The 25,974-nt window shown below is 42.0% G+C and overlaps 3 protein-coding genes across 4 annotated transcripts in view; 2 read left to right on the top strand and 1 right to left on the bottom strand.

Moving 5' to 3' along the window:
• The first annotated feature begins 29 nt into the window (after nt 1–29).
• On the top strand, nt 30–8,367 carry larp7 (La ribonucleoprotein 7, transcriptional regulator). Of its 2 annotated transcripts, none has more exons than XM_033651737.2 (13): nt 30–169; nt 658–885; nt 1,717–1,817; nt 1,944–2,027; nt 2,269–2,433; nt 2,524–2,626; nt 2,758–3,066; nt 3,220–3,373; nt 3,501–3,643; nt 5,006–5,118; nt 6,090–6,249; nt 6,509–6,600; nt 7,878–8,367. In XM_033651737.2, the coding sequence occupies exons 2-13, from the start codon at nt 684–686 to the stop codon at nt 7,953–7,955; spliced, it is 1,704 nt and encodes a 567-aa protein (XP_033507628.2). In that variant the 5' UTR covers nt 30–169; nt 658–683; the 3' UTR covers nt 7,956–8,367. The 2 variants fall into 2 exon arrangements, with proteins under 2 accessions (XP_033507628.2, XP_033507629.2); XM_033651738.2 differs by having other exon boundaries at nt 45–169; nt 671–885.
• A 412-nt stretch (nt 8,368–8,779) lies between these two features.
• saxo2 (stabilizer of axonemal microtubules 2) lies at nt 8,780–12,886 on the bottom strand. Its single transcript, XM_033610413.2, has 4 exons — nt 12,694–12,886; nt 10,360–10,524; nt 9,924–10,090; nt 8,780–9,828 (listed from the first exon to the last, which is right to left on the bottom strand). The coding sequence occupies exons 1-4, from the start codon at nt 12,744–12,746 to the stop codon at nt 8,882–8,884; spliced, it is 1,332 nt and encodes a 443-aa protein (XP_033466304.1). The 5' UTR covers nt 12,747–12,886; the 3' UTR covers nt 8,780–8,881.
• Nucleotides 12,887–16,787: 3,901 nt separating this feature from the next.
• The window catches only part of col25a1 (collagen type XXV alpha 1 chain), a 196,768-nt gene continuing 187,581 nt past the window's right edge, over nt 16,788–25,974 (top strand). Inside the window, exons 1-2 of the mRNA XM_078164124.1 lie at nt 16,788–17,235; nt 17,360–17,429. Coding sequence (XP_078020250.1) covers nt 16,939–17,235; nt 17,360–17,429 — 367 coding nt within the window. The 5' untranslated portion in view covers nt 16,788–16,938. The remainder of the gene's footprint in view (nt 17,236–17,359; nt 17,430–25,974) is intronic.

Genomic DNA, 25,974 nt, shown 5'->3' with positions numbered 1-25,974 from the left:
CTTACCGGAAGTAGTTTAAACTGCTCTCCCTGCTTTTCAACTGACGAATGTATCCTGCGACGTCTGCACTGGACGGGGTAATGCCGTTCATATGAAGTTAGCTAACGAGCTAACTCCTTTTCTGTTATGTTTGTGTTTGCAATAAGGCCGTTTCTTCATTTCAAATAAGGTGAGTTTTGTAAATTATAAAGCCAGTCGCCTGTGAAGTGAAAGGCTGACGGGTTTTGAAATGTGGTGGGCATGACTGTAGCATTTTTAAAATGTCTCTACCCGCGAATTGACTTGGTAACTTCAACAACTGCCTGCTAAAGGTAGCTATAGCTAACACATAATTAGCTAGCTAAGCAGGCTCTGATAACGTTGTAAAGAGTTATTAAATGTGAAGCTAACAGATTTAGTAACTGTCTTATTCATTTGTTGATACAAGGGGTGTGTTCATTATTGACTTGTGGATTCTACATATAGGGGCAAGGTTCTTTCATTTAGCTAATAATAAATGTCAGTTTGACTTTGTGTAAATTAAGGACATAATCCAGTAACAGCCCTTCACACAGTGTGACTCAGTCCACTTACATTGTCTTAATATGAATGTACATAGAAATGGACGCAGTTAAGGAGCTTACTGACTGTGCTGTTTTCTAACTGTGCATGTCACAGACCTGTGTTGCAGTCTCACCCACAGGATGATTGACACAGAGAGGAGCACCAGTGATGCCGGTGCAGCAGAGCCCAGCAGTAAGCACAAGGACACAGAAAAGAAGAAGAGGTCCCGTGTCAAACAGCTGCTGGGCGATGTGAAGAAGCAAGTGGAGTTCTGGTTTGGAGATGTCAACCTTCACAAGGATCGCTTTCTGAAAAAACTCATCGATGAGTCAGACGATGGATGTAAGGGACCATCTGTATCAATAATACACTACATTCACATCAGCCATCGAAGCCTCTAGTGCAGGGGTGTCAAACTCAGTTTAGTTCATGGGCAACACACGGTCTAATTTGATCTCAGCTGGGCCCAACCTGTAAAACCATGGCAGAATAATCTATAAATAACAGCTACTCTAAAGGTTTATCTTTCTCTCAGTGTCAGTAAGTATTATACATTTTGAAAACATCATCCTTTCACACAAACAGATGATGAACAGCCTGAGATATCTTAAGAAAAACAAGTGCAATTTCAACAATATGTCTGTTTGCCCACATTTAGTCTACTACTCACATGTGCATACATTGCCACTCCTGTATGGTAGTGCTGGCATCACCACACCAGACTAAAGAAGAAGCTATCGAAGAAACATGTTAAGTTATCCCCTGACTGAAAAAACATTTACAAACATTTTGGCAGTGCCTTAGCAATAGGTTCCACCAATTTTGTTTAAAGCTAGAAGTCTGATACAGCTGCTGATTCACAGTATTTTGCATGGTGTCCAATGCCTTCAAATATGATCACAACGAATGTTCTTTCAGAGAATTATATCTGGGTCAGAATGGAAAAGCCTCTGAAGTAGCTACTCAATGTTTAACTTGCTCAGGAAACCTGCACATCTTAGCCTTCATAAGTTCAATAATATTTGCTGTGCACAGTCATCCAGTAGGCCTTATTGGACCGGTGGGCCCTTTGGCGGGCCCGTATGTTTTGCGCCCCTGCTCTAATTAAAGTTGTGACATAAAGATATTTGATTTTGTTTTAAAAGTGTGCTAAATGTGTGCTTTTGTTTTTAGATGTTGATTTATCTGTGTTGGCGAGCTTCAATCGAATGAAGAAGCTGACATGTGACACCAAGCTGATTGCGAGGGCGCTGAAAAATTCATCTGTCGTCGAGGTACGGATCTTGTCTTTTTTATGATTTCTCTCGGAAAATGATTTAATATTTTGAGTTGTAGTGCATGGCTCCAAACTGATGTCAAATGAATGCAATGAACGCAAATGTATTTCTATTCTGTTTCAGGTTAACCTAGAGGGAAATAAAGTAAGGCGTCAGCATCCGATTGGAGAAGTACCAAAGGATGTTGACAGCCGCACAGTCTATGTGGTAAATAGAATGTTCTTATTTTAATTTGATTTTCGCAGAAACGTTTGGACTACATTTATATAAATAAACAACTTAATTGAAAGTGCAACATGTTCATTTTGAATCTGTGAAGTTTCCACGGAATAGGGTGTTGCTGGTTATTGGAACAAACATTTTCTGCCTGCCAGAGTGAACAATACTTTTGGATCATAAAGTAACACATTTCTTTTCTTCTTCCTCTTTTTGTTTTAATTTTTACAAGGAACTTTTGCCCAAGGATGTGACACACAGCTGGATAGAGAGAGTGTTTACAAAATGCGGGAATGTGGTTTATGTTAGCATCCCCAGATACAAGTCCACTGGCGACTCCAAGGGTTTTGCCTTTATAGAGTTTGAGACGGTGGAACAAGCACAGAAATCCATAGAGGTGACGACTTATTATTTCCTGGAATGTCGTAATGTAGTGTTTGTTTTTTGTAGCAAGAATACTCATGGAAAATTTTGATCTTTGAAACAGATGCTCAATAATCCTCCTGAAGATGCTCCCAGGAAGCCAGGGATTTTCCCAAAGACGAAAAATAGGAAGCCCATCCCTCTGCCAGCCGATAATCCACCATCAGGTACAATTAATTTGCATTTCTTTTACATCTCTGCTTCTCTCTGTCACCTATAAACTGAAAATCCTGGACTCAAGAGAAATGTTATGCTGGCATCATATCAAGAAATATGTCTTGTCATTCACATGCCACAGGGGAAGAAGAAGAAAAGAAAAAGCGGAAGAAGAAGAAAAAGAAAGAAGGTGCCACAGTACAGGCTCCTGCCGAAGAAGCCAAAGAGCAGGCGATGGAAGCAGAGTCATCAGAGCAAAAGAGGAAGCACTCAGTCGGGGGAGATTTTGAATCAGACGGCTCGGGCACCCAGAAGACACCGGGCAAACTGTCAGAGAAAAAAAGACGACGGTCACAGACAGCAGATGGATCTGAAAGTGACGTACCATCTAAAATAAGAAAGACAAGTGAAAGTGAAGCTGGAGAGAAGGAGAAAGATCTAACAAAGACTAGTAAGTGATCACGGTATCTGCTGCTCCATAATCCACAAATAATAATACAGATATATTTTCTTTCACAGTCTAAAAATACATCATGTATGATGAATATTTTCAGCACTGAAACCATGAGTTAGTTGTTGTGGTAATGTGTTGTTCCCCTTTTAGATCCGCCCACTAAAAGTGACGCAGAGAGAGGTGTTGAGGAAGGGAAAGAAAACAGAGATGATTCAGCAGTCAAGGCAAAGAGGAAGAGAAAAAAGAAACACAAGGAGAAACTGAAAATTGGGGAAGAAGTCATCCCACTGCGGGTTCTGTCAAAGTAAGACCCCACATCCCCTTTTCTTTACGCATCGAGAGGAATGAATAACGAAGTGAAAATTTATTCAGAAATAAAATTACTTAAACACTTTGATGGATTTCTTTGTTCCTCTTTTGTCCACATCAAGGAAAGAGTGGCTCAAACTGAAGGATGAGTATTTGACCTTGCAGAAGCGCAGCATGAACTCCCTGAAGAGGTGCATTTATAAGATTGATCACACGGAGGACAAGAGTCAAATGGACACAGACGATCATCCTCCAGCTGAGAGCAGTGAGTTTTGTCTCCACTAATCCCTGCAACTTGAGCTCAGATGGACAAACTGCGGGCTGTTAAAATCGGGATAAAACACATAAAAGTAGTGCTTAAAGGAGTCACACACCCACAGTCGACATTGTTACTTAAAATCACTGCCATAAGCAGGGGTCATAAGTGAATTCATCTCTCATGTGCTCTATCTCTCTCCATCAGTTCTCCACTATATTGCTCTGTGGTTCTGTTCCTCTCTCAGTCGCAGTCCTGCCCTCTTTCTTCCTTTTTTTTCTTGATTCATTCCATCATAACTTCTGCCTTTATGCACAAGAACTGCCAGCTCATTAAAAAACAAACAAACAAAAAAACCACTGGTAAACTGGCAAGAACCCGAGCAAATTCAAGCCTGGGGGAATAAAAAGACATTACAGCCGTGCCCAGCCTGAGCTTGGCAGGTTGGGTCAGGCCCAGTCGAGCTCAGGCAGGGAATCAGAGCTCTAATTCCTTTGTGTTGAAAGCAAAAAGATGTGAAGATAGAAAACAAAGTGCCTGTTCACACCTGGCATTAACATCGAAACAGTGATCGGAACACAAGTGGACAGCCAAGGCACGTTACCATTCACACCTGTGTCTATCATGCATCTGCAGCTGACCACTTGTGTTTAAATTTCCTTACTGCCTACGTCACTTATGCAAGAAGGTCAAAGGGCTCCATGCTCAGTTATTATGTCCACACTCTTGCTAGGTACTCACTTATCACATTAGCAGCTGTGTCCGTACAGCTGGTGATGTCGCTGTCAGCAGAATTTAACACATCTCCTTCCACAGGGCAAAGTGATGGATGGTCACCTAGCACTTCATCCAACTCACTGTAAAATGGGCAAGTTAAAGAGAGAGAAACCGTCACCAAAACAACGTCTGGCACTGATGATGTAGTCCTCATTGGGCACACATCAGAGCGCAGTAGTGTTTCCACTACAAAAGATGTGTTCACATATTTCCCAGGCTACCTCAGCAAGTGGTTTAAGTGATGAGATCACAATGTGTCTCGGTGGTCGTTTACACTTGTATGAAGCGCCGTATTTGTATGTATTTGTCCTGGAACATTAGCAAAAATTCTGTTTCTTGTGGGAAAGATACATTTTATTTAAAAGTATCTCAGAAAACTGGAAAACCCAAACATCATCGTGGTCAGCTGTTATCTTGCACATGCAGTGACATCAGTGAAGATGACATGAAGACGGTCAAACCGGTCCTGTCAACAGCATTGACACCACAATATTACTCCAGAAACATCAAATCAAAATCATACTTAATGATAACAAACTGCTTCTGTTCTGTTTAATCCAGTACTGTTGTTTTGTTTTGTTTTTCTCCCTCTAGCTGAAAAGGAAGACAAAAGTGAGAAAGCGACTAACCAAGGCCCTCAGTTTACCAGTGGTGTCATCATGAAGATCACAGACAACAAGCCGCTACCAGGGAGGAAGTTCATCAAAGTACAGTATAACTCAAAAATCATCATCATTTGTATTTGGTTTCAAATCATACAAAAATGACATTCTAATGTTCAAGTCGAGGCAGGTTTTAGTTCCTAATCCAGTGTGTACATTTTCATGTCTTAAATAATTTCCATGACTCTTAATTAGATGATGGCCTCTCTGTTGTTTGGATGTTCACATTTCTGAAACCCCTTTTTGATAATTAATTTGCTGTGATGGTATAAGAGATGAATGAAGGTGAATTTGCCTCCAAAGGAAAATAATAATGCAGGTTTTTAGAAAAAAAATACTGTTACATGTACCAAGCAAGCAGCATTGGACAGTTCGGTGTATGTTACAGATAACTAATTGCTAAAAATGGAACCTTTGTGATATTTAAGAACGTAGGGATCACCAACAGCTCTTCCCCGAAAGCTTGAGTCTGTTCCTCCTTCAAGGTGAAGTTAATAGCAAAGATCTCCCATTAGCACAGGTCCTTTAAAAAGTCTTAAATTCAGTTTTCTAAGTGTCTGGCCTTAAACATCATTGTCTTATATTTGAATTTGTGAGGTCCCAAACATTTTATCTAATTTTATTTATCCATCTAGTCAAAATAAATCAAGGTCTTCTGTGTGAAAGTCCACAATTCTGATGTTCCGAATCTTTAAATCTACCACTTAACCTAAAACTGTCTTTGGACTTTATACTTGCACCTACCTGTCAGCAAAATGTAGATTAATGATACATGCGCTAATAACCATATTCATACACAAAACATACCTCTGCATGGGACTCCATACACTTACCTGTAATGCTAAAATGAGAAAATGAGGATTTGTCCAGAAATCAGTCTTAAATTTGGTTTAAAATGATCCTGAAAAGGTCTTAAAAAGCATAAGATTGAAGTGTCTGATACTAGCAGACACCCTGTACCAAGTGAGGCAATTGTGCTACTTTATCTGTGCTTGTTTGTGTATTATTTTATGTAGGATGCTCTGAGCAAAATATCCCCAGTGGCATACATTGACACCTTGGAAGGAGATGCTGAGGGTCACATCCGCTTTCACACCCCCGAGGAAGCTCAAGCCGTTAGCGACGCCAGCGCAGAGATACAGAAGGAGCACAGCTGGAAGCTTGAGATTCTCTCAGGTATCATTTTTACTTCCTTTGTTCAAAGCAGAAGCATTTGTTCACACCCTGTGTGCACCTCTAATCCCCTCCAGTTGAGGACAGGATGTGGATGACTGAGCAGGTTTTTATAATTGATGATTGCGGAAATAATTTATTGGGAAAGCGCCAGTCAGCTCGTCTCATGTTCTGTGTTTTTCCAAAAGTGTTCTTAAGAATTGTTGGTTGACATTTGAGTCATGAGTAGTGATTGTAAATTGTGTGTAATGGGTTTTTAAAGGTGACAGTGAACAGAGGTACTGGCAGAAGATCCTAGTGGACCGCCAAGTGAAGCTGAATCGTCCGAGAGAAAAGAAGCGCGGTACAGAGAAGGTGAGATTCCCCTTTACATTTTTAAATACATACATGTTACCATACATAGCATGTTTTATTGATAAGTTATTCTATTCTGAGCATGTCGACTAGATGTTCACAGTACTTTGTATCAGTTATTGGCAAAATTATGAGAGATCCAAATGTGACTTCATATACACGGTTTCATATAAAAGTGTTCAATGTGCAGTAAAAAAAAAAGCATTTGTGAAACTAGGATTCATTTTCTGTAAGCAGCTTATCCAGCCAAATCCATTTTTGGATATAATACCTGGAATAATACACATGCACAGTCACATACAATCACCATAGTTCAACCAGTGCCTCCAAGAGTCCTGCACAGGTCTGATTTTCACGACCCAAACAGGAACTGTGGCGTGAAATACAGCACCTGCTTTGACACCTGCACATATGACAAGTCGGTTCCTCAAACTGACCCAACTTGCTGACAAAAAAATCTGCAGCCCCACCTGAAACCACAAGTCCTATTCAATTCAAATAAACACAAGAAGTTTGTGCTCTAGAGAAAGGATCAGCACTCAGTGAAAAACCTCCTAAGCCCTATGATAAGCTATTATGGCAAGGCTTAACTATACAGACCAGTGAGCAGTGATAACTAATATGTCTTTGGGGTCATTAGATGGCTGCTCTCCGCACCAACCCAGTAACCTCCTTTACCTTACTTAGGCATGGCTTTCTCAGCCCAAACAGCACTGCCACCTTCAACCAAACCCAGGCTCCGTACATGCGAGCTCCAGGTAGAAACAGTGCTGATACTACCAACTACCTATAATAACCATGCGCTGTTCAAATTATTCAGTGAGGCAGCACGTTTAAAGTGATCTTTTTGGGACATTTAGGACATGTGAAACTATGATAATGTTTTTTAAATGGTAATTCAGGAAATACAGTTTGAATGAATATGTTTTTGCAACACGTCTCCACAGTTAATGTGACTGTTATCAACGCATCTCATTAAAGTGGCTCCTATATTCCAGCTTTTGCAAAAGACAGAGCCTACACACAGTCAGCAGTCAGAGAAGGATATAAAATGTCATGATATTAAATTAAATAATCATTATTCTATTTTATTTTGACATATTTGTCTTCCAACACTTTGAATCTAACACACTTGCTCTATTTTTCATCCAGAACTGAACTCAAAAATAAAATTAAAACAAAATACCACCCATGAATCACCTTTTTGTGCTTCACCTGCCACGTACCTGCAGATTAACATATCCTATCTTATTTCTTTTCTCCCTGTCACACTCCAGCTCATATCCAAAGCTGAGAAAATCATTCTGGCCCGGGCCAAGGAGGCTCACAAGCACATTCGTTTTCAAGACGACTGATAGCTGCTGAAACTATTTTTTTGACAACTACACGTTTAACTGTGTAGACTTTACATGATGTGATTTGAAGGGGACAGTTGGTGTTAGCACGTACTTAGCTGGAAGAGAACTGAAAGGAAACTTGAGTCAGAGTAAACTAATTAAAAATGTCCCCTTGATTTTTGTTTGCACTGGAGCGCCCAAGATTATGCAGACGGCTGCTGAGCATGTAGAGAGTTTGGCAACATTTTTTTAATTGAACCCCCCTCCTTTTTTTTTTTTTTTTTTTCAATAAATAAAGATTCTGTATCTGATGTAAATATGGCTGATTTAAATGTTCTCCCAGTGAAGACGTGGACAAGTTGTGGCATTTCCTTTTGAGGATATTTGCCTTTTTGTTTTTTAATAAAATGTCATTTGATTTTTTTCAGTACTTGTTGTTTGCTATTTATGACACATTTGTGCTTTTTATGAAGTTTGTGTGAGAGTTAAAAATGCTTTTCATTACAGGAATAATGGGCGTCAACCCTCATGTACTCTACCCAAAGGAATTGTAGTTCAGAGGGAGTGTTCACCCCAAATAAAAACTCAAATATTGGGTCCAAATTCTGGTTTTGCAGCCTCTGGAGAGTCACAGGCTTGCAAGTGCATTGGCTGTAAAATGATTTAAACACTGGATATATGTTGTAATGGACCACATTTAAATGTCTAACTTATGAGAACTTGTTTCCCAAATGGAATATGAATTCCTTTCAGTTAAGTAGCTTACATAACACTCAAAATGAGTTGTGCTGAAGAGTATCAGTGAGACGCTTAATAGTATAAAAAGAGCTGCCATTGCATAATCTCATTTCCATTTATGGCTTTTATTTGTATGATGGTTGAAACGACCTGAGGTAATGTGTGGCAGCGCCACATCTCGTCATCAGCTTGGTCTCTAGGAAACCTCAGCTTGTGCTAGAAACCAAGCAGCTGATGATTTGGTGGTCCTGAGAGGGCTCTTCGCAAATGCCACCGTCGGCCCAAGTGACCCCTCTGTCCAAAGAGGTGGTCCAGTGCGTCCTGGATTCTCTTGTCCCAGTGGAGATGCATTCTAAGCTGCAGAACATACCATGCTCAACAAGACGTTGGGGTGTCTGGGTGGCGTTACAGCAGCAGTTACAGGCTGCAGTCTGATTCAGTGTGGGATGGCTAAAAGGCTTCGGGTTTGTTGTGCAGCTCTCAGTGGGCTTAGGTGTGCCCACTGGAAAGGTAATTTTCCTTGCCCAATCCGACTGTTTTTTACCAACAATGGGGAGGCACTGTGCCACGTTCCAAGCTTTGTAGTCCTCCTTCATGGTAGTCGTCGCTTCAAAGGGCTCATTGCTTTTCTCTGTTGGTTGCATAGATGGCAGGAAGGGTTTGGTGCGCTCACACTTGTGTGCCGTGTAGTCTGCATGTGTTGTGGAGAGGAAGTCGTCTGCCGGTGGACTGAATTCTTTGGTTTTACCTTGGCCATGGAACTTGGTTTCAAGGGACCAGGTCTTGAATTTCTGAAAGATCTCACTGGTTTGGTCAAAAAGTTCTTGGTTTATGTCCAAAGCCACCTTTGGCTTCAAGGACATAGCAGGCGCTGACAGCAGACCTTTGGTGTGGTAGACAGGCTTCTCAGTGCGTCTCCTGGGCTGCAGTGGATGTGTGACATAATCCAATCTGTAGCTGGTGACGCTGTCAAAAGGTTGTGGTTCTTGCACCTGTGGGACTGGTTTGGAATTAGCTGCAACTTGAACAGACTTTTTCTGGGGGCGACCTTCTTTGGAAACATTGTTTGTGACAACTAATCCTTGGTTGACTTTCAAGCTGTCACACAGCTTATATGGCTGAAGCTTATTTATGTTCCAGGCTTGGAAGTCATCTGAAAAGAGGAGACAGGGAGAGTGGATATGGATATTTTTAGTTTAGTTTTAATTTCTGCAATGTGAAGACTCTACTGATTTTCAAATTGCTTACTTCTGTACACTGATGTGTAGTCCTCTGCATTGGATGCCGTCTGGTTCACTGCAAAGCACACTGGATTGTGTGGATCGCTGCTGCATCTCCGGTGGTCTTTGGGTGGTAAAGATGGCTGTGGGTCCTTAGGTGGATGTTTTATCCATTTGCGGGTCACATAGAAAGCTCTGAAACACAAGTGAGTGATGTAAGCTTTGACAATTTTTGCTTCAGAAATTTTTCTTTACAGGTGACTTTTTAAAAAAACACTTCTAATCTCCCAAATTGTGGGTGTGCTTTGTAAATAATGCCAGTGTATTTGTTGTCAAAAAGAAAGTTTCCTACATTTCCCAGAGTAACTTCCACCACCTCACCTGTGGCAGCTTAGACATGCCTCACCTACTATCAATCCTCAAAGGTGGAGGTTAAAAAGTGAAGTTCTGGCCAAAGATCTTACCTGTAAGTGGTTGTATCGGCGCTTGTCCCCTTCAGTGGATGGTAAGGGTCTTTCCGTGTTGCGCTTGTGACAACAGTCTTGTGGCAGTGCGGAGGAAGGAACCGCTCCTGGTACTCTGTGGTCATGTAGGCCTGTGTCTCAGCTCTCTGAGAGCTGGAGGGCTTCCTGGACATCAAGGTAAATTTATTTGTTTAACACTGAAGACAACAAGGCAAATATGACTTAACCTATACAAGACATACAAGGCATTAAGAAGTGTAAAAGAAACAACACAATGTAAAAAGCCTCAAATACATTATGAGTAAAATGAAATGGAAGTTATTGTCAGATAAGATCATGGATGGATTACTCTACAGGCCTGCTGGGCACAAAGTATCAAGGCCCCTTCAGTATTCAAATTACAAACCAGAAGAGACTTAAAATGACAGCAGAAGCCCTGTTTCCATGGAGCAGTATGGTACAGTTCAGTTCAGTTCGATACGCTTTTTTTTCTGTTTCCACTGTGAAAAGTTGTGGATGGTACCAATGGAACCGTTCTGTACTGTCCCCATTTTTGGTCCCCCCTCTGTTGGGGTACCTAGCACACAGATCTGTCAATAGCAGATGGTCACTCTGCTCAGGGCTGAGTTGTGGCTGGATTTGAGGCTTATGTAACCACTACTCATACCGTGGAGAGTTTTACATATATTAGAAGACTGTAATTATAAAATGAAAGGATGTTTTGCTGCCTCTTGCAGCAGCTGTAGTCACAGAAAAAAGTAACATTTCACTGGGCCAACTGCCGGCAACTTTTAAAGTGGAACGTTTGCTTGAAATGTTACTGAATGTATGAGTTGATGATGTGAATCCATCAGCACGCCTTAAATTTCATTATACAACAGTTAGTTCAGGCTAAGTAATTTGAGTGGACGAGAGCCATTCCTTGAGTGCTAATATAAAGTATCACTGGGACATGTAAAAGTAAAATCACTCCGCTCACAGGTGTTATAAATATAAATACAACCGTCAAGCTGTCACACTCAATACATTGACGCAAACTGACACTGTAGCGTTACACCAAGAAGATGGATATTTTCCCCAAAATTACATTTGAATTAAATTATGAGTGGTCGTCAGGAGAGGACGAGGAAAAGGAAAGCCGGGACTCTTCTGTGCAGACCTCCAGGTGTGTTTGAATCAGGTTTGCCAACATCCAGGTTTGCCAACGTTTCATCAGCCGAAATGGACGAAGTTACACAGTGGCAGATCAATGTAAATACAAAGTAGCTTGTGAGTTCCTGGTGTGTGTGCTGTGTTGCCTGGCAACAGACTGGGGGAACTGTTTTTTTTTTTTTTTTTTCGTGGCGCTACATAACATACTTAAATAATTTCATCACCTTTTGTTAACATTTCCTTACTCAGCATTGCTGTATAAGCTGTTGTTGAACTGTTGTATAAAAGCAATATCACACGAGAGGGAGTGATGTTGTAGGCTACTGTATATCGTCACGGCTGTGATTTGGTCATAGGCACCAGGCCGCAGTATCTTTAAGTGTTTAAAACTGCATACATGCCAATCCTCACTTGAAGAAAAAGAAAGCATTGTGGAGCGCTGTTCCTGTGGGCTACAGCAACACTAAACTCCAGTGCTTGCCTGAGAAGGACTAGATGCACAAAACCTGCTATTTTTAAATATTGCATTGAGGGAGTCTCTCACTGCAGCCTATTTTCTTCTGAAAATGTTGGCGTGCAAACCCATTCTGAGGACGATAAACAATGTGCAGACTGATATAGGAGGAAATACTGCGAGTGCTGGATGGAGCAGTGAGTGACAACAACCCCACCTACATGAAAGAGTACTATTTGCAGTGGAAACGCCAGTGTCTGGTACCATGTCTGAAGGGTTACTTTTGGTTCCAAAGGTACCAACCCCAAGAGACATATAACAACCAACAAAGACACAAAACCACAGAAAGGCATTCACTGACTGAAGAGAGACGCAACACAACAAAAACAGGGTACACCATCACAAAGTCTGGGTGCCTTGCTCCTGTGTAGGGGAGGTGGTGGGGCCCACCTATCTATCTGTGCCCAGGGGCCCATTGTCTCATGGGTAAAATAACATGTTCAGCATTTTAGGTGCTGAAGTTAGCACCTTAGAGATAATCACATAGCATATATTGTTGATTTAAAACCTATATATAACAATAATTGTACAAGCACAAGTTGTGCAACTGCAGGTCAGTTAATATCATAGCAAGTAATGTCAATTTTTAATAAAAATACAGGCAGGTCACGAGCTAAACAAAATTGCTATCTGTCCATAAATAAAGCATCATGAACAGGTCCCCTCACCTCATAGATGTGGCTTGCTGATTCCCGTTATGCTGAGTATGTTGCTGCCTCATGGTTTCAGGGTGCTCCGCTCGCCAGGCGCTGCACCGGGTGCGCTTTTTTGCGTCCTGTGGCTCGGAGTTGTTGCAGCCTGCTCTGTGACTCTGTGCTGGAGGCCTACCGCATATGAATTATTGACCGGAGGGACACGGGGTGTGTGTGTGTGTGTGTGTGTGTGCGTGTGTGTGTGTTGAACGAGAGAAGCACGCAGCGGCCGAGAGCATCTAAAAATAAACACCAGTGGATTACTCTGTGATGCAGGCCGGTTGTCAAGGCGAGGACGCTGCGAGTGATGATGCGCTTTTTGGCGCGTAAAGAGGATTCCAAAGCTCCTGTAGTTAGGTTCTATAAAGTGGAGGAGCCACTTCTGATAAAGATGCAAAGTGCTCCATCAACATGTGAGATTATGTTGCTTTTTAAAGCTTTTTTCCTCATGTTTTAATATGCTGAATATGCAAAGTGCAGGTTGGGTCGTGCATTTTTGCAACGTGACTTGAACGCGGGACTCCATCTGTCACTTTGCAGTCAGGTCCAAAAAAAGACAGAGGGTGGATATAAACACGTGCACACACAAACACACGCACAATGGAGAGTAAAGGAAATTGTGAAAACGTGAATTACCATTTTTGCACATGAATGCAGCCGTGGAATATGCAACATAGCCTACAAATAATAAATTATAGATTATGGAATCGACAACATCATGGACAGTTCCGTGTTTGTCCACTAGATGGCGCCAAAAGCTTTAAAAACACACAGACTATTCGCTCCACATTGGATTATAGGAATTTTACTTTGGAGTCCTTTCTTTGGCACCTGCATTGAAAGAAATGATATATTGTGGAATGTAGAGAAACAAAATATTAATTTGGAGTAAAATCAGAATATAGTCGAGTTATAATGAGTTTGCAAATTCGTTTTTTATTTGCAAATAGCCTCTACAACAGTGTATAAGGAGAGGAGAAATTAAACAGATGTGACAGAAGAGGTCAAGAGGCCTTATACCTTATACACTGGACCTCCACTTAACTTAAGAAAATATATAAAAGATGATTTTGCAAAATACATATAAATACAAAAAAAAAAAATCAAATAAACAAAACAGGAAGAAAAAAGAAAAAATGGGCATGATGAATTAAATGTGACAATTTCCTTTTCAAAAGATAGCAAACTCTTGATAATGTGTACTTTGGCATTTCATATTTACACACCATGACTTTGGAGGGGATACCAGCCATGCCTGGTTGTACAAAAAGGAGGGTGATGATGCTCTTTGGTAGTCCTTAGTCACAATGTTAGATAATTCTTATAGAGTTGTAGTGTTGCTTGGGTGGAAGCGTCTCAGAAGCAACATTCAGACCCTGACATACCTGCAGCCTCCATAGATTTTCAGTTACAGGAGACTTTTTGACATTTTAGCACTATAAATGAATGAAGTAATTCATTCTAATGAACTGTGAACATAGCTCTTTGATGAATACCTCTTTAAAGTAATTGGGTCTCATTTATAGTTTGTATAGTCAAATAGAAATACAATACTCTCAGAAAGCTCCTAACTCTTCCAAAATACTTTTAGTAAGGAGTCTTAGCTTAGGAGTGATTTAGAAAAGTTTCCAGAGCAAACTTTTACCTTAGTTAGGCGGTATGGTTTGCCCTGTTTCAAGGTGTGATGCTTGCTTTTAACAGGTGTGAATGGTTGTCAGAGACAGGCCCTTTATTGAGCCTGCAAGGTGTGGACACCCAGTGGAAATGAGATGAACTGCTGACTGTGAAAGTGTTGTCACTGTTAGAGTGATCACTGCTGATGGAAGGTTGAGACAGACTCAAGTCATCACTGCTGCACTGTTGCTATTTTCCAGTATCTTAGTGTTGATCACTAAGAAACTCTTAAGCTTCTTAAAAGCCATCCTCCCTGCTCCAAACAGTTTTCACCTTAGGAGCTCCTTAAAGAGCTAAGATGCTTTGTGAATAATTTTTATCTTTACAAGGACCTAGCCTTAACTTTAAGAGGAAATTTTAAGAATTTTCTTAGATTTTCGTCACTAGAAACAACTCTTAGCACCAGGAAGCTTTGTGAATATGGCCACTGGTGTCTTCAGTAAAGGCTTTGCACACCCCCACAGGTGTTTCCAATTATTCTGGCTGATTAGACCTCAGCAGGGTGAAGCTTGGAATTGCATGAAGTCCGAGGACTCAGTCTATCTACCATTAAGGGTTAAAAAAGGGGAAAGTTGTCCTGCCCTAGCAGCAGAAGGAGGGAGATGTCAATCAAGCATTCTTTCACCTGAAGAGACCTAATCAGGTAAACTGATTAAAATCACCTGTGTGTTAACAATCACCACATCTCTCTGATTTCACCCTCATCATGTGAAGCATCATAGGAAATGGTTTTGCACTCAAATACTGCAGATTACAGAAAAAAAAAAACACATGAGTGCTTTTCTGCCACTGTCAGATTTGAAGTTCTTTTGGATTTCTTATGTTAAGTTGCTTCTGACAGTGTGCAGAAAGAACAGACGTGTACTTTTGTGGACATACTCTTCCACAGGATGTAGGAAGTTCAAGTTCAGGACTATAGAATATGCTTGATTATTTGGGGAGCACAAAAGAAACAAAAACAGCCCCCGACAAATAATAAGTCACAGATAAGTCAGACCTCTGTGCACTCCACTGACATCCTTCATTCTCTCCCGGTGATTTTGAAGATCTCTTTTCGCAGAGAAACATTAAAATGCAAAAAGGCTGGAGAGAGGAACCTCAGAATGAGAAGTCGGGAGTCTGGAGAGGTTTATGGATATTTGAAGTCTTTCCCTATTAAGAATTTCTCACTGCGTATGAAAAATGACTTATCTATTCTGAGTCACTTTCACATCATGAAATGGGTGAACAGTGCAGAGGGACAGATGCTATATTGCTGTTCATTAAATAGCGCTCACGACTTGCTCAAAATGAGAGGCTGCACATTAAACTGAAATTGCAGCCTTCATTGTTGATGACAGAACTCTTGTTGTATTGATGCTTATGTAAGCCTTGTAAATAGATTATAGATCACTGTGTCATTCAGACAAGTTGTTGAGTTATGAGTGTGAATAAGAGGTCATGCAAAGTGCAAAAAAAAAAATCATTTCTGTCAGTATTTTTAGTTTGAAATCCTGCAGGATTATCTCAATATTCCACTTTTTGCCAGCATCATACTGTGACTCACTCATGGTTTGTGTGCACTATCTGCCACTGTGCTAACTAAACACACAACATGGATAATATTGTCAGTATTCAAGGCATCACGCAGCACAGGCGGGACACAGACTGAGGGTCGCTAAACGCCAGCAGCTCTCCTCGGGTGCTGGCGTTTAGCGACCCTATTGAACACAAGCAGTCAATAAGACGTGCTCTTTTCTCTTCTTTGCACAGTTAAGTTCAGCGCCTTTATCCACCTAAACCTCAGAAGGGCTTTTGAGATTGTCGTGCGTATTTACGCAGCGCCAAAAGAAACAATAAACCATGCACTGTTTGCAGAAAATGTTTTCTTCAAGTTTAAAAACGATGATTCCTTACATGATTTACTATGTGAAACGTGTGTGCTGTGTTGCAGCGCCCTTACAGTGAAGCATACTTCACCAAAATGCAACTAATTGCCTCTTTACGCAGCATTCTACAACCGGAGATATGACAGGAATTCAGTGCAACTCCGTTTCATGTCAGTTAATGGCATTCGTGCTCCACTGTAAGAGCGCAAAAGGAGCTGGTCAATAAATTATGTTAATCAGTCAGGACAGATTGGAGGCGTGTTGTTGCCGTAATGAGGGGGAGCATGCCTGCACCGTGGTAAAGCTCCGAGCGCTAATGCTGTCTCCACTACATGCGCGCTGCCTTCGTTTTCCCCAGCCTCTCTTCCTACTTTATTGTGTATTATAGCAATTTCCTCTGCAGCAGCAGCAGCAGCAGCAGACTACTGTGCAAAAGAGGCTCGGTGCAACAAGTTTTGCAGGAGCCGTCGGCACAGGTTGGGCTCGCTTTGGCTGGAGCGCCACTCATCTATCTGTCGCTGTCACCACCAAAGTCACTGTACGTGAACGCCGCGTCGCAGGCGCACTCTCTCCAGACACACTCTCACACACACACACACACGCAGAACAGTGTGCCATATATTCGTGACTCCGCGCCAGATGCAGTTTGCTCCCAACAAGCGCGCGTAGTTGTAGTTAAATGGAGATCGCGGAGGCAAGAGGAGCATCTAAGTGCGTGGAAAAAATGGAGAAAGAAGTGGCGCCTCAGAAGCGACAGTATTGCCGCACGACAGTGCTGAACATTATCTCGTCTTTATGCTCAGTGGCGTCCATCGCCTTTTGCATTCTTCTGAGCATTAACACAGCTGATATCAAGAGCCGGGTTGTGGATTTGGAGAGTGGGAATGACGAGCACACCTTTATCCATGCCCCTGGCTACTCCATGGATGATTTTAATTCATTGATTGAGCAAAGAGTGGATGAGCTGCTCTCTCAGGTAAGACTGACTCTTGCACTTGTTCTTGTTAATTGTTTATTGTTGTTGTTTAATTCCACCAAATACTTTAATTTCATTGAAATGTGAGCATATGAATAAACATGGCATTCTTTTGAAATTTCAGCGCTCCTATGAAAATTTTGTCAAGATTCGGACTGCCAGACAAACCTCACCTGAATGCAGCTGCCCTCCAGGTAAATAAAACTTCTTTCCTCCCAGTGCATTCTGGACATGTTTGTCTGCTGGTGTGTGAGACGCTGCATCTGAAGCCTGTTTGTGTTTGACTCACACAGCAGAGTTAATGTAAGAATGAATGGAAGTTTCTTTCATTGAAACCGATGACACATGACAGTTTGCCTGGACAGTGTTGATAGTTTGGGGAGGTTCTGCTGTGAGGGATGCAGACAGCTGACTGGCCATTACACTTAACAGAAAGAGAGGTATTTAACAGCACCCTATACATAGAAGTGCTGAGAGGTTGTTTGACTTGTGATGTTGTCTGCTCACACTTGTCCACTTGGAAACAGAAATGCTGAAATTCACATCTCTCACCAGTAGATGGAAACATTTATTCCTTCAGTGTGGCGCGGCATTCTGATCATTTTGGGATGGAGTCAAGGTTGGGTTTAGTCGGTGCATCCAGTGTTTGAGATGTTGCTCAAGGATGTTGGAGAGAATGCTGCACAATTTGAGCTGTAACATCACATTGTGTCAAAGCGTTTTCTATTGTGCATCATTTTCAAATATTACTGGGGGAAAACAGCCAGTGTTGCTCCTGAACATGTGACTGACAGCTCCTGTAAGAATGAGAAATTAAAGACATAATTTCAATGTATAAAAGAACCCTGCAGGTGTTTTCTGACAATATGGATGCAAATTGCACCTCACAAGCTTGTATTTAATTCTGATGTAAAGTCGATGTTTGTGCAGTTGAAATTTCAATGAGGCTATGAAGAATGTTTTGCTGCTGTTGTTATACATCAGCTAAGGGCTATGGACATAACATAGTCTGTATTTATTATATTCATTTCCGCCAGACATAAGCCTTGAGGGGATCATGTGTGTGGTCGTGCATTAGTGAGTGTGTGTATCTGTTTGGCTGCAGCTAATCTCACAAACTACTGGGCCAATCAGCCTTATATTTTGTGGGGACATGCATGACTATATGCTCAATGAGCTCGCATAATGTGTTTGACAGTTCTATACCGTCAGTGACTGCTGTCACCAGAGCATCTGCAGATTAATTCCATAACCACATTTTTGTTTGCAATCTTGACTGTAAGGGAGCTAGGAGATGATGCTCTTTGTGGTCCACCTTGGACCCAATTTTGTTCTGTCCTCTGCATGACGTCATACTAAACTGGGAGAGTTTCAGAAGCAGAGTGTTTCAGGGTGCTTTCAGAGCTAGAGTTATCTTGCTTTGGTCCCAATCGGGGACTACTTTTGTTACAAAGTTGCATAATTGCCCAGAGTTGGTTTGTGTTCTCACGGCAGCTTTTACGAGCGGACCAGATCAAATGCCTTGAAAGCTGCTCTTGATTGGTCAGAATTTCCATGCGGGATAAATCCAGGAAGTAAACAAAACGTTGAAGGAGAGTACACTTGCAAAATAAATGAGACACTTTCTAATATCACAATGGAGGGACAACTACGCAGGTTGATTTTAGCACTGCTCATCGTGGACTATATTGCTGTCATTGTTCATTTTAGTCAAGCCATACAGTTTGAAAGCGAGGTGCGGCTCCAACTGGAAAACAATGTTTTGATGCATTGGATGTGCTGAATGTGCATATTAAGGCAGTACAGGAGGAGGTGCACATTAATAATCCTCCAGGACTGTAACATGCTCATGTTTAACACAAACAGTTGGTTCGGATTGAGGTTGGAACATGTTCTCACCACAAACGAACCGCACCAGAGTTCATTTGTAACCAAACCGAGACCACCTCTTCAAGAAAGTCTCTGTCCGGTTGTTTTGGTGCACACCCGTGTGATTGCTGTGTTCACACCTGCTCAAACAAACCGCACTCAGGGGGCAAACAAACTTGAGTTTGATTGAACCGAACCAAACAGGGCAGGTGTGAAAGCACCCTTAGCTGTCCTATTGTGTAGGTTTGGTTATTTTTCCTTTATGTTTGTGCTCCTAACATCAGTTAGTAAGTAGGCTATCTAGGTCTTTTTGTTCCATTTTAATTGTGTTTATTGATGTCCTACTTTTTTGTGCTGTTGCATAGACAAAGCTAACGCCCTTAAAAGGCTTGTCATGCCACGACTCCTTAAAGAATGGACAAGGCGCATACTGTTCTTAGCTTCTGGGAGCTTCTGGAACGTGTCCGCTGGAATAACAAGAAAAGTCTACAGTGGCCGCGAACAACTCGGGCGGCCGCTTGGCCACATGGCGGCAATCTGCACCCTACTGAGTGCACTTTAATAGTGTATAGCATGTTTGTTTTTTTGTGTAGGCCAAAAGACTAGCATATAGTCCCTACTGAAAGAAAACCACACATTCTGTGTCTAAAGATAAGATAAATCCACCATTTAAAAACCAACTGGTGTAAGTGAAAAATGCATTGCTACAAAGCTGAAAACAGGGATGGATTTATTAGCTCATAAAAGTTGAAATTTTTGAGATACATGGTTTTCTGGGCCAGCAAGGATATGTGGATTTCTTGAAGTATTCTTCAAAAAAGCCCACAAGGTCACTGACTATCATCTGTTTTCAGAAAATAAAAGCTTTGTCAAACAGGATCCTCTAAATTTGGATAAAAGGAGTCCTTGAAATCAGATTGAAGCGCACATCTTTCATTTGTAAATAGCATGTCACTGTACATGGGTATAACACGTGCTCTCAGTGAGGCACATGTGAACATTGCGCTTGTTTCTGGTAGACTGCTGTCTGTGTGACTGCACCGTTGAGCCCCGCGCTGCAGGAAGCTGACATGTTTTCACAACTTTTTAAAGTTTGATGCGGAGGGATCTGTCTGCATCCCAGCCTCAGACAACTCCAGCTGGGAATGTAATACAGTATGTGTGAACATACTGTCGGCGACCTCTCCAGGAAGGTCAGCGGTGTGACATTGTGCAGAGGAGCCTCGTGGCTGGATCTTTCGGACGGACAATACAGGTGTCGGAAAGCATCTGTGCTGCAGCACTGAAGTGTCCTTGGGCAGGATGCTGAATCCTGACTCATGCCAGGCACTGTTCTGTTTTTCACTCTGACCCCTCTGCTGGGGCAAACATACCAGATCCATACAACAACACAATAAAAGGATCATTATCATAATCAGCCAGAGGTGAAAGAAGAAACAAGAGTGGTGAAAGTAATAATCCCAAATGAAAGAGCCACGTTTTTTTAGTTTTCACAAGTGGTTTATCAATTGCGAATGAGTCATCTGCTGAGTGGAAATGCCTGAATTAATGAGCCACAAGTACTGGAAGTATTAACCATAATGAGACTCTCACAATCACGCTGCTCTCTGTTCTCAATCCCTATCATATGTCTGCTATTTATTTTCTCCCACCACATCTCTGCAAAGGGCAGAAATAAAACAATGAAAACATTTCACATCAAATGAAGCGCGACGACGCTAAAACCGAGGCGGCACCGAGCTCCATCTTGGAAACTGGCACTCTCAAATGTGATTACATTTTTTTTTTTCATGTCCAGTATTTGTCCTTTTTTTGATTTTTAAATTACGATTACGTAAAAACATATATCATCGGTACACTTTGAAGAAACTGTAGTGTGTTTTAATATTGTAACAATCATGCAGTAGTGTACTACACATGCAACTCCTAACATACTGAGGCCAAATATCTTCATATGAATGCTGAATGGGTTCACTCAATATTTATCCTCTGTTCTGTGTGGGAGACGGCCCGTGGCTCAGATGTGGCTTCTTTTTTCTTTGAGGGCAGGGCCGTAATGTGCTTTTCACAGTCTTCACTTTATTGCTGTCAAAGAAGATGGAGTGGTTGCAAAGACAGAGCAATGGTCCATAGCTTTGGGATAGTTTATAGGTTGTTTCTGAATCATAGGAAGTTTGTACCATCTTTATCAGTGAGAGTCTGTCATGGAGTTGAAGTATATTTTATTCATGCTGGTGTAACTCTTGGGGGTGATTTATCATTCTAACAGTGTCTGGTATTGCTGTCATTTAGCACTCAGTTATTAGCTTCTGAGTGACTAAAAGCATTTTCACGCTTTGGCTGTAATTGGGTCTGAACCTGAGATTGTTTTTGGCGAGCATCATGGCTCTGGGGATGGCAATGTGTGTTGGGCGGTCAACCAATTTGGTCTAGACTGAAATATCTCAACAACTATTGGATGGATGGTTGTGAAATTTTGCACAGACGCTCACTGTGCTCAGGGGATGAATGCATCTGATCTGATCTGAATGATTCTGATGATCCAATAACTATAATATTGACTTTTTTTGTTTTTTGTTTTTTTTAAAAAAAAAAGCTCTGCAAAGTCTGATAAATTCGCCAGTTGTAGCTAGAACGGAAGAAATCTGGGGGTGTGGAGCTGAAAGGAAGTGAGCTTAAGGGCCCTGAAACACCGCGTTAGGCAGTTGGTCAATATCGGGCAGTTGCTGAGCTTCTGTTGCCCCAGTTTTTGTGGTGTTTCCCACGTTGTTGGCACTAGTTGACACTCGCTTGCTGAGCCTGTTGGTGAATGGTATCACTCTGATTATCAGTTCAGATCAGTTTACGAGAAGAGAAGCGGAAGTGATGAAAGCAAACAAGCGACATAAGTCAAGAGAGTGTGAGATCGAAACAAACTTCTTGTATGTGGTAAGACTATGTTTTAGCCTTTGAGCTCTTCAGCAGAAATGGTTCATAATCGTTTGTGTTATTTACTAGCGCACGGTAAATATCACTTGGTTTTTCAACAGCAGGTTGTGCTAATGTGCTAACTGGCTAATTAGCATCTTGAATTCACCCTGTGGGTCTTCCTGTTTCCCTTTTTGAATGAAGAATACAAACTGGTATGGACGCAGGCATAGAACATACATGCTAGTTGGCTGTTGGCTGTCATCTTTGCGGTGCGTTCAAGTGCAACTTTTTGGCCGAGACACAGGCAACGTGAGACAACGCAACAGTCGGCCTTCGTGGCCACTAGTTCTTTGATGTCAGTTTGGTGTGTCTGGGCCCTCTGTAGGCTGCTCTTCATCTCCGCTTGAGGCTAGTGGCTCGAGGCTACATGGGGCACCACTAGCATAAAACACAAATCTGCAACTGAACTGCTGGCGGTTGAGTTTCACTGTGGGCAATGAAGGCACCAGCAAAGGGAATGTACAGAATAAAAAAAGACAACATCTTGGTTCTGCTGCATTGATGCTGATAAATTTCTTTCCTGTTGGACTAAACTTTGAGTCCAATATAGTGCAATGCTAAATTGTGGCGTAGAAGTCTGAAAAACAGTTTTTACACCATACATTCGGTGTAAATAGTCTCGGGTTTACAGGGAGAAGCGAAACCGTCAAACCAAGTTGTTGTGAAATGTCTGAAGTCACACCCACTCACTGTGCCACACCGTGAAGCGAGTCTCCTTCTAATAATTGTTTCAGCATTGGCTGGCTGTTTTGTTTTTTTTGTGTGTGTTTTTTTTTTTTTTTTTTTTGGTGTGTGTGTGTGTGTGTGTGTGTGTGTGTACCTTCTCCTCCCCTGGGATCTGCATTCCAAGCAGGGCCTGTTGTTTAATGGGACTGTAATAAAATGTGCAGTCAGCAAGCACTGGTGCTTTGCTCTTTCCCTGTTTACTCACCCATACACCTCAAACCCCCCCTCCCCTATATCCCCCCCCCCCCTTTCCCCACTCTGCAGCATTTCTCGAAGTTAACGCTTCAAAAAGCCTGGCAGCTAAACACCAGCCAAAGTGCATACAACTTGTAACGTGCGGGACTTTGTTTTTCCCCACTAAACACCCAACGCTGGTTGTCACGGGCATGGTTGCAGCAGCGGGGTCATATCAGCTGGCTGTTATGTCTGAAGATTTAAAAAATCAAACCAGAAGCAGATGCAGCGCTATGTTTGGCTTGCTTATTCAAGTCCAGATTTCATTCACATCAGCAGAGGCAAACCTACACACACACCAGCCCGCAAAATTCTCAACCTAATCACTCCTTTTCAACTCCTTGTGGCCAAGCTGGGCTCCACTCCCCCTTTCCGCCCTACAAAGTGTCTAATCCCAGTGGTCTGATACAGTTACAGTTGTGCCAATCCCCTCAGATATCCTCAACTCAGTGGGCAACTGGTAATTAATCACTGACAGCTTTTGAATTTGGCCCTCTGTGTGGTTTGGTGCTGGGAGGTGTCCTAATAGCCATGTAATTACAGAGTGCGAGGTAAAGCTAAGCAGACTTCCAGGTAGCCACTGCAGCCAGCTGCTTTCAGTTAGGTGAGTCAGGTTAGACTGCCTTTGTGAGCGACTGAGGCCAGAGACAAAAGATGGAGCCCTGGAAGCCCTGCCTGGAGGCAGCAGTGGATGGGCAATTATGATTTTGATTGCTCCTAATTTGCCTTAAAGGGTATCTACATGTAAATCATGAGCATAATGTACTCTGCTCGGTGAATAACATCTTGCACGGATTGCTTTAAGCTCGACTCATTCAGCTCTGATTTTACATCAGTCCCAATAAATGAACATGACGTGATTTATCACAGTGAATCATCAGAAGTGGTACATTTGCTCTAATTTTCAATTCTCACACAAGGTTTATTATAAAGGGCAGGATGCTGGAAATAGCACAGATGGTCTCTTTATACCTTTGACACAGCAGGTTTTTATGGGAGATGATGAGGCATGCCAGCTGAAAGCACTGGTAATGACTGTGGGCTTTGAAAGGGTGGCACACTTTTCCTCCTTTTTTACTATACATTAACCTGAGGGGACACTCTGAATGGAGAGGAGATGACATGATTTTTACATGAGCGATGTCACAACAGCACTCCGCTGGAGACTGAAGCACCCCAGGCTGGGAGAATGGGGACAGCCTGGGCCAAAGGAATGGAGGAGAATCGAAAAACGCTCGTGCCTAATGGTTCGTCTCATGTGTCCTTGAACATTTCCTGGCGGTGATCCTCCAATCGTCATTTTGTGTGGAATAAAGTAGGAAGCTTGGAGATCCTGTCTTGGCTGGCTCCTACGGTTACTACTTGGAGTTAAATGAAGGGGTTTCCATCACCGCAATGTAACGGCACACCCCACAAATGAATAAAATAATTGTTTTTGTTTGACAAGCATTTGCTCCCAAAAATAGCCTGCGTTTGTAAGAGAATGAATGTTCTCCCTGTAGGGTTCACTGCACTTTATGCATCATCAAAGCATGAGGTTGGACAATGACATTCAAACTGTTGAAGGTGGAGCAACATTTTTCAAGTGTGGTTTTGGGTCCTTGGGATCAGCCGAATTGCTACAAAAAAAATGTTGGCATATTATGTTTCTGCAAATCATGAGCGCTTTACCTTTGGCATGTTTCATACATATCATATCAACTTTATTTAAAGGGATGTATGAGTTAACTTTGTCATCAGGAGATGGCGAGTGTCATCTAGGCAAGACGCCTGCCAAGCTCAAAAACCAACAAAACCTTTTTTTTCCCCCTTTTTTTTGCGAGTCATCATTACATTTCCAGCGGCTTTTTAGCCACCACACAGGGATATTTTTACTGAAATATCCCTGCCACAAAAATTGGTATTTGTACTGCGACATTGCTGCTTTTACCTGTCGAGACAGTGGCATGAAAGTGGTTGTTTTTTTAACAAGGCACCACCGTTGATTAGCGAGTCATTGTTATATTTCCAGGGGCTTATTAGCTACCACAGGGGGATATTTTTACTGAAATATCCTTGCTTTTCCGGCTGCAGTAGGGACACAAAAAGTGGTTGTTTTATTGAGACATTGCTGCTTTTTCCTGCCGAGACAGTGGCATGAAATGTGGTTGTTTTTGAATAAGACACCACTGTTGTTTAACGAGTCATTGTTACATTTCCAGTGGATTTTTAGCCACCACACGGGGTTGTTTTTACTGAAATATCCCTGCCTTTCCTGGGGAACTGCCCATTGTTCCGACATCCCATTGTTCCGACCATATTAAACTCATTGTTCCGAAGTCCTGTTGTTCCGAAATCATCATGATGCCCTGTGGTTAAGGTCTGGTTAGGTTTAGGCACAAAAACCACTTGGTTAGGGTCAGGAAAAGATCATGGTGAGGGTTAAAATGAAAAAGAAAGTGGCAAACACATAAGCAGTGAGCCTGCTCCGCCTCAGGCCTTTGCCAGCTGACCCAGAGCCGGTCACGGCGCACCGTCAAGGTAGAAATACGCCTGCTGGGAGCCGTTCAGCACCGCGGACCGTCGGACTAATGGGATGTCGGACCAATGGGCTGTCGGACGAATGACATGGACCCCCTTTCCTGCCACAGTAGGGGTACAAAAAGTTTTACCGAGACATTGCTGCTTGTCTTGACGAGTTAGTGACATGAAAAGTGGTTGTTATTTTGAGAATAAAGACTTACGTTTATTGAGCAATTGTTACATTTCCAGAGGCTTTTTAGCCATCACTCGAGATTGTTTTCACTGAAAAATTCCTGCTTTTCTGCAGCAGAAAGTGGCATGAAAGTTGTTGTTTTTTAACAAGACACTGCTGTTTTTCCTGCCAAGACAATGGCACGAATATGTTTTTTTTCTTTTGGAGACATGGCTGCATGTCTTGCTGGGATAGCGGCACAAACT

The sequence above is a fragment of the Epinephelus lanceolatus genome, chromosome 22, assembly GCF_041903045.1.
Source record: "Epinephelus lanceolatus isolate andai-2023 chromosome 22, ASM4190304v1, whole genome shotgun sequence".
In the NCBI taxonomy this organism is placed as follows: Eukaryota; Metazoa; Chordata; class Actinopteri; order Perciformes; family Serranidae; genus Epinephelus; species Epinephelus lanceolatus.
This window is presented reverse-complemented; position numbering and strand designations above follow the sequence as displayed.

Bases quoted from the DNA above. Each gene is read 5' to 3' on its own strand.
- larp7 (XM_033651737.2), top strand. From the start codon at position 684: ATGATTGACACAGAGAGGAGCACCAGTGATGCCGGTGCAGCAGAGCCC. The intron at 2,627-2,757 runs GTACAATTAATT...CACATGCCACAG, and splicing joins AGCCGATAATCCACCATCAG to GGGAAGAAGAAGAAAAGAAA. The intron at 5,119-6,089 runs GTACAGTATAAC...TATTTTATGTAG, and splicing joins CAGGGAGGAAGTTCATCAAA to GATGCTCTGAGCAAAATATC.
- saxo2 (XM_033610413.2), bottom strand. From the start codon at position 12,746: ATGAGGCAGCAACATACTCAGCATAACGGGAATCAGCAAGCCACATCT. The intron at 10,525-12,693 runs GTGAGGGGACCT...CTTGATGTCCAG, and splicing joins CAGCAAGCCACATCTATGAG to GAAGCCCTCCAGCTCTCAGA. The intron at 9,829-9,923 runs GTAAGCAATTTG...TCCTCTTTTCAG, and splicing joins CTACACATCAGTGTACAGAA to ATGACTTCCAAGCCTGGAAC.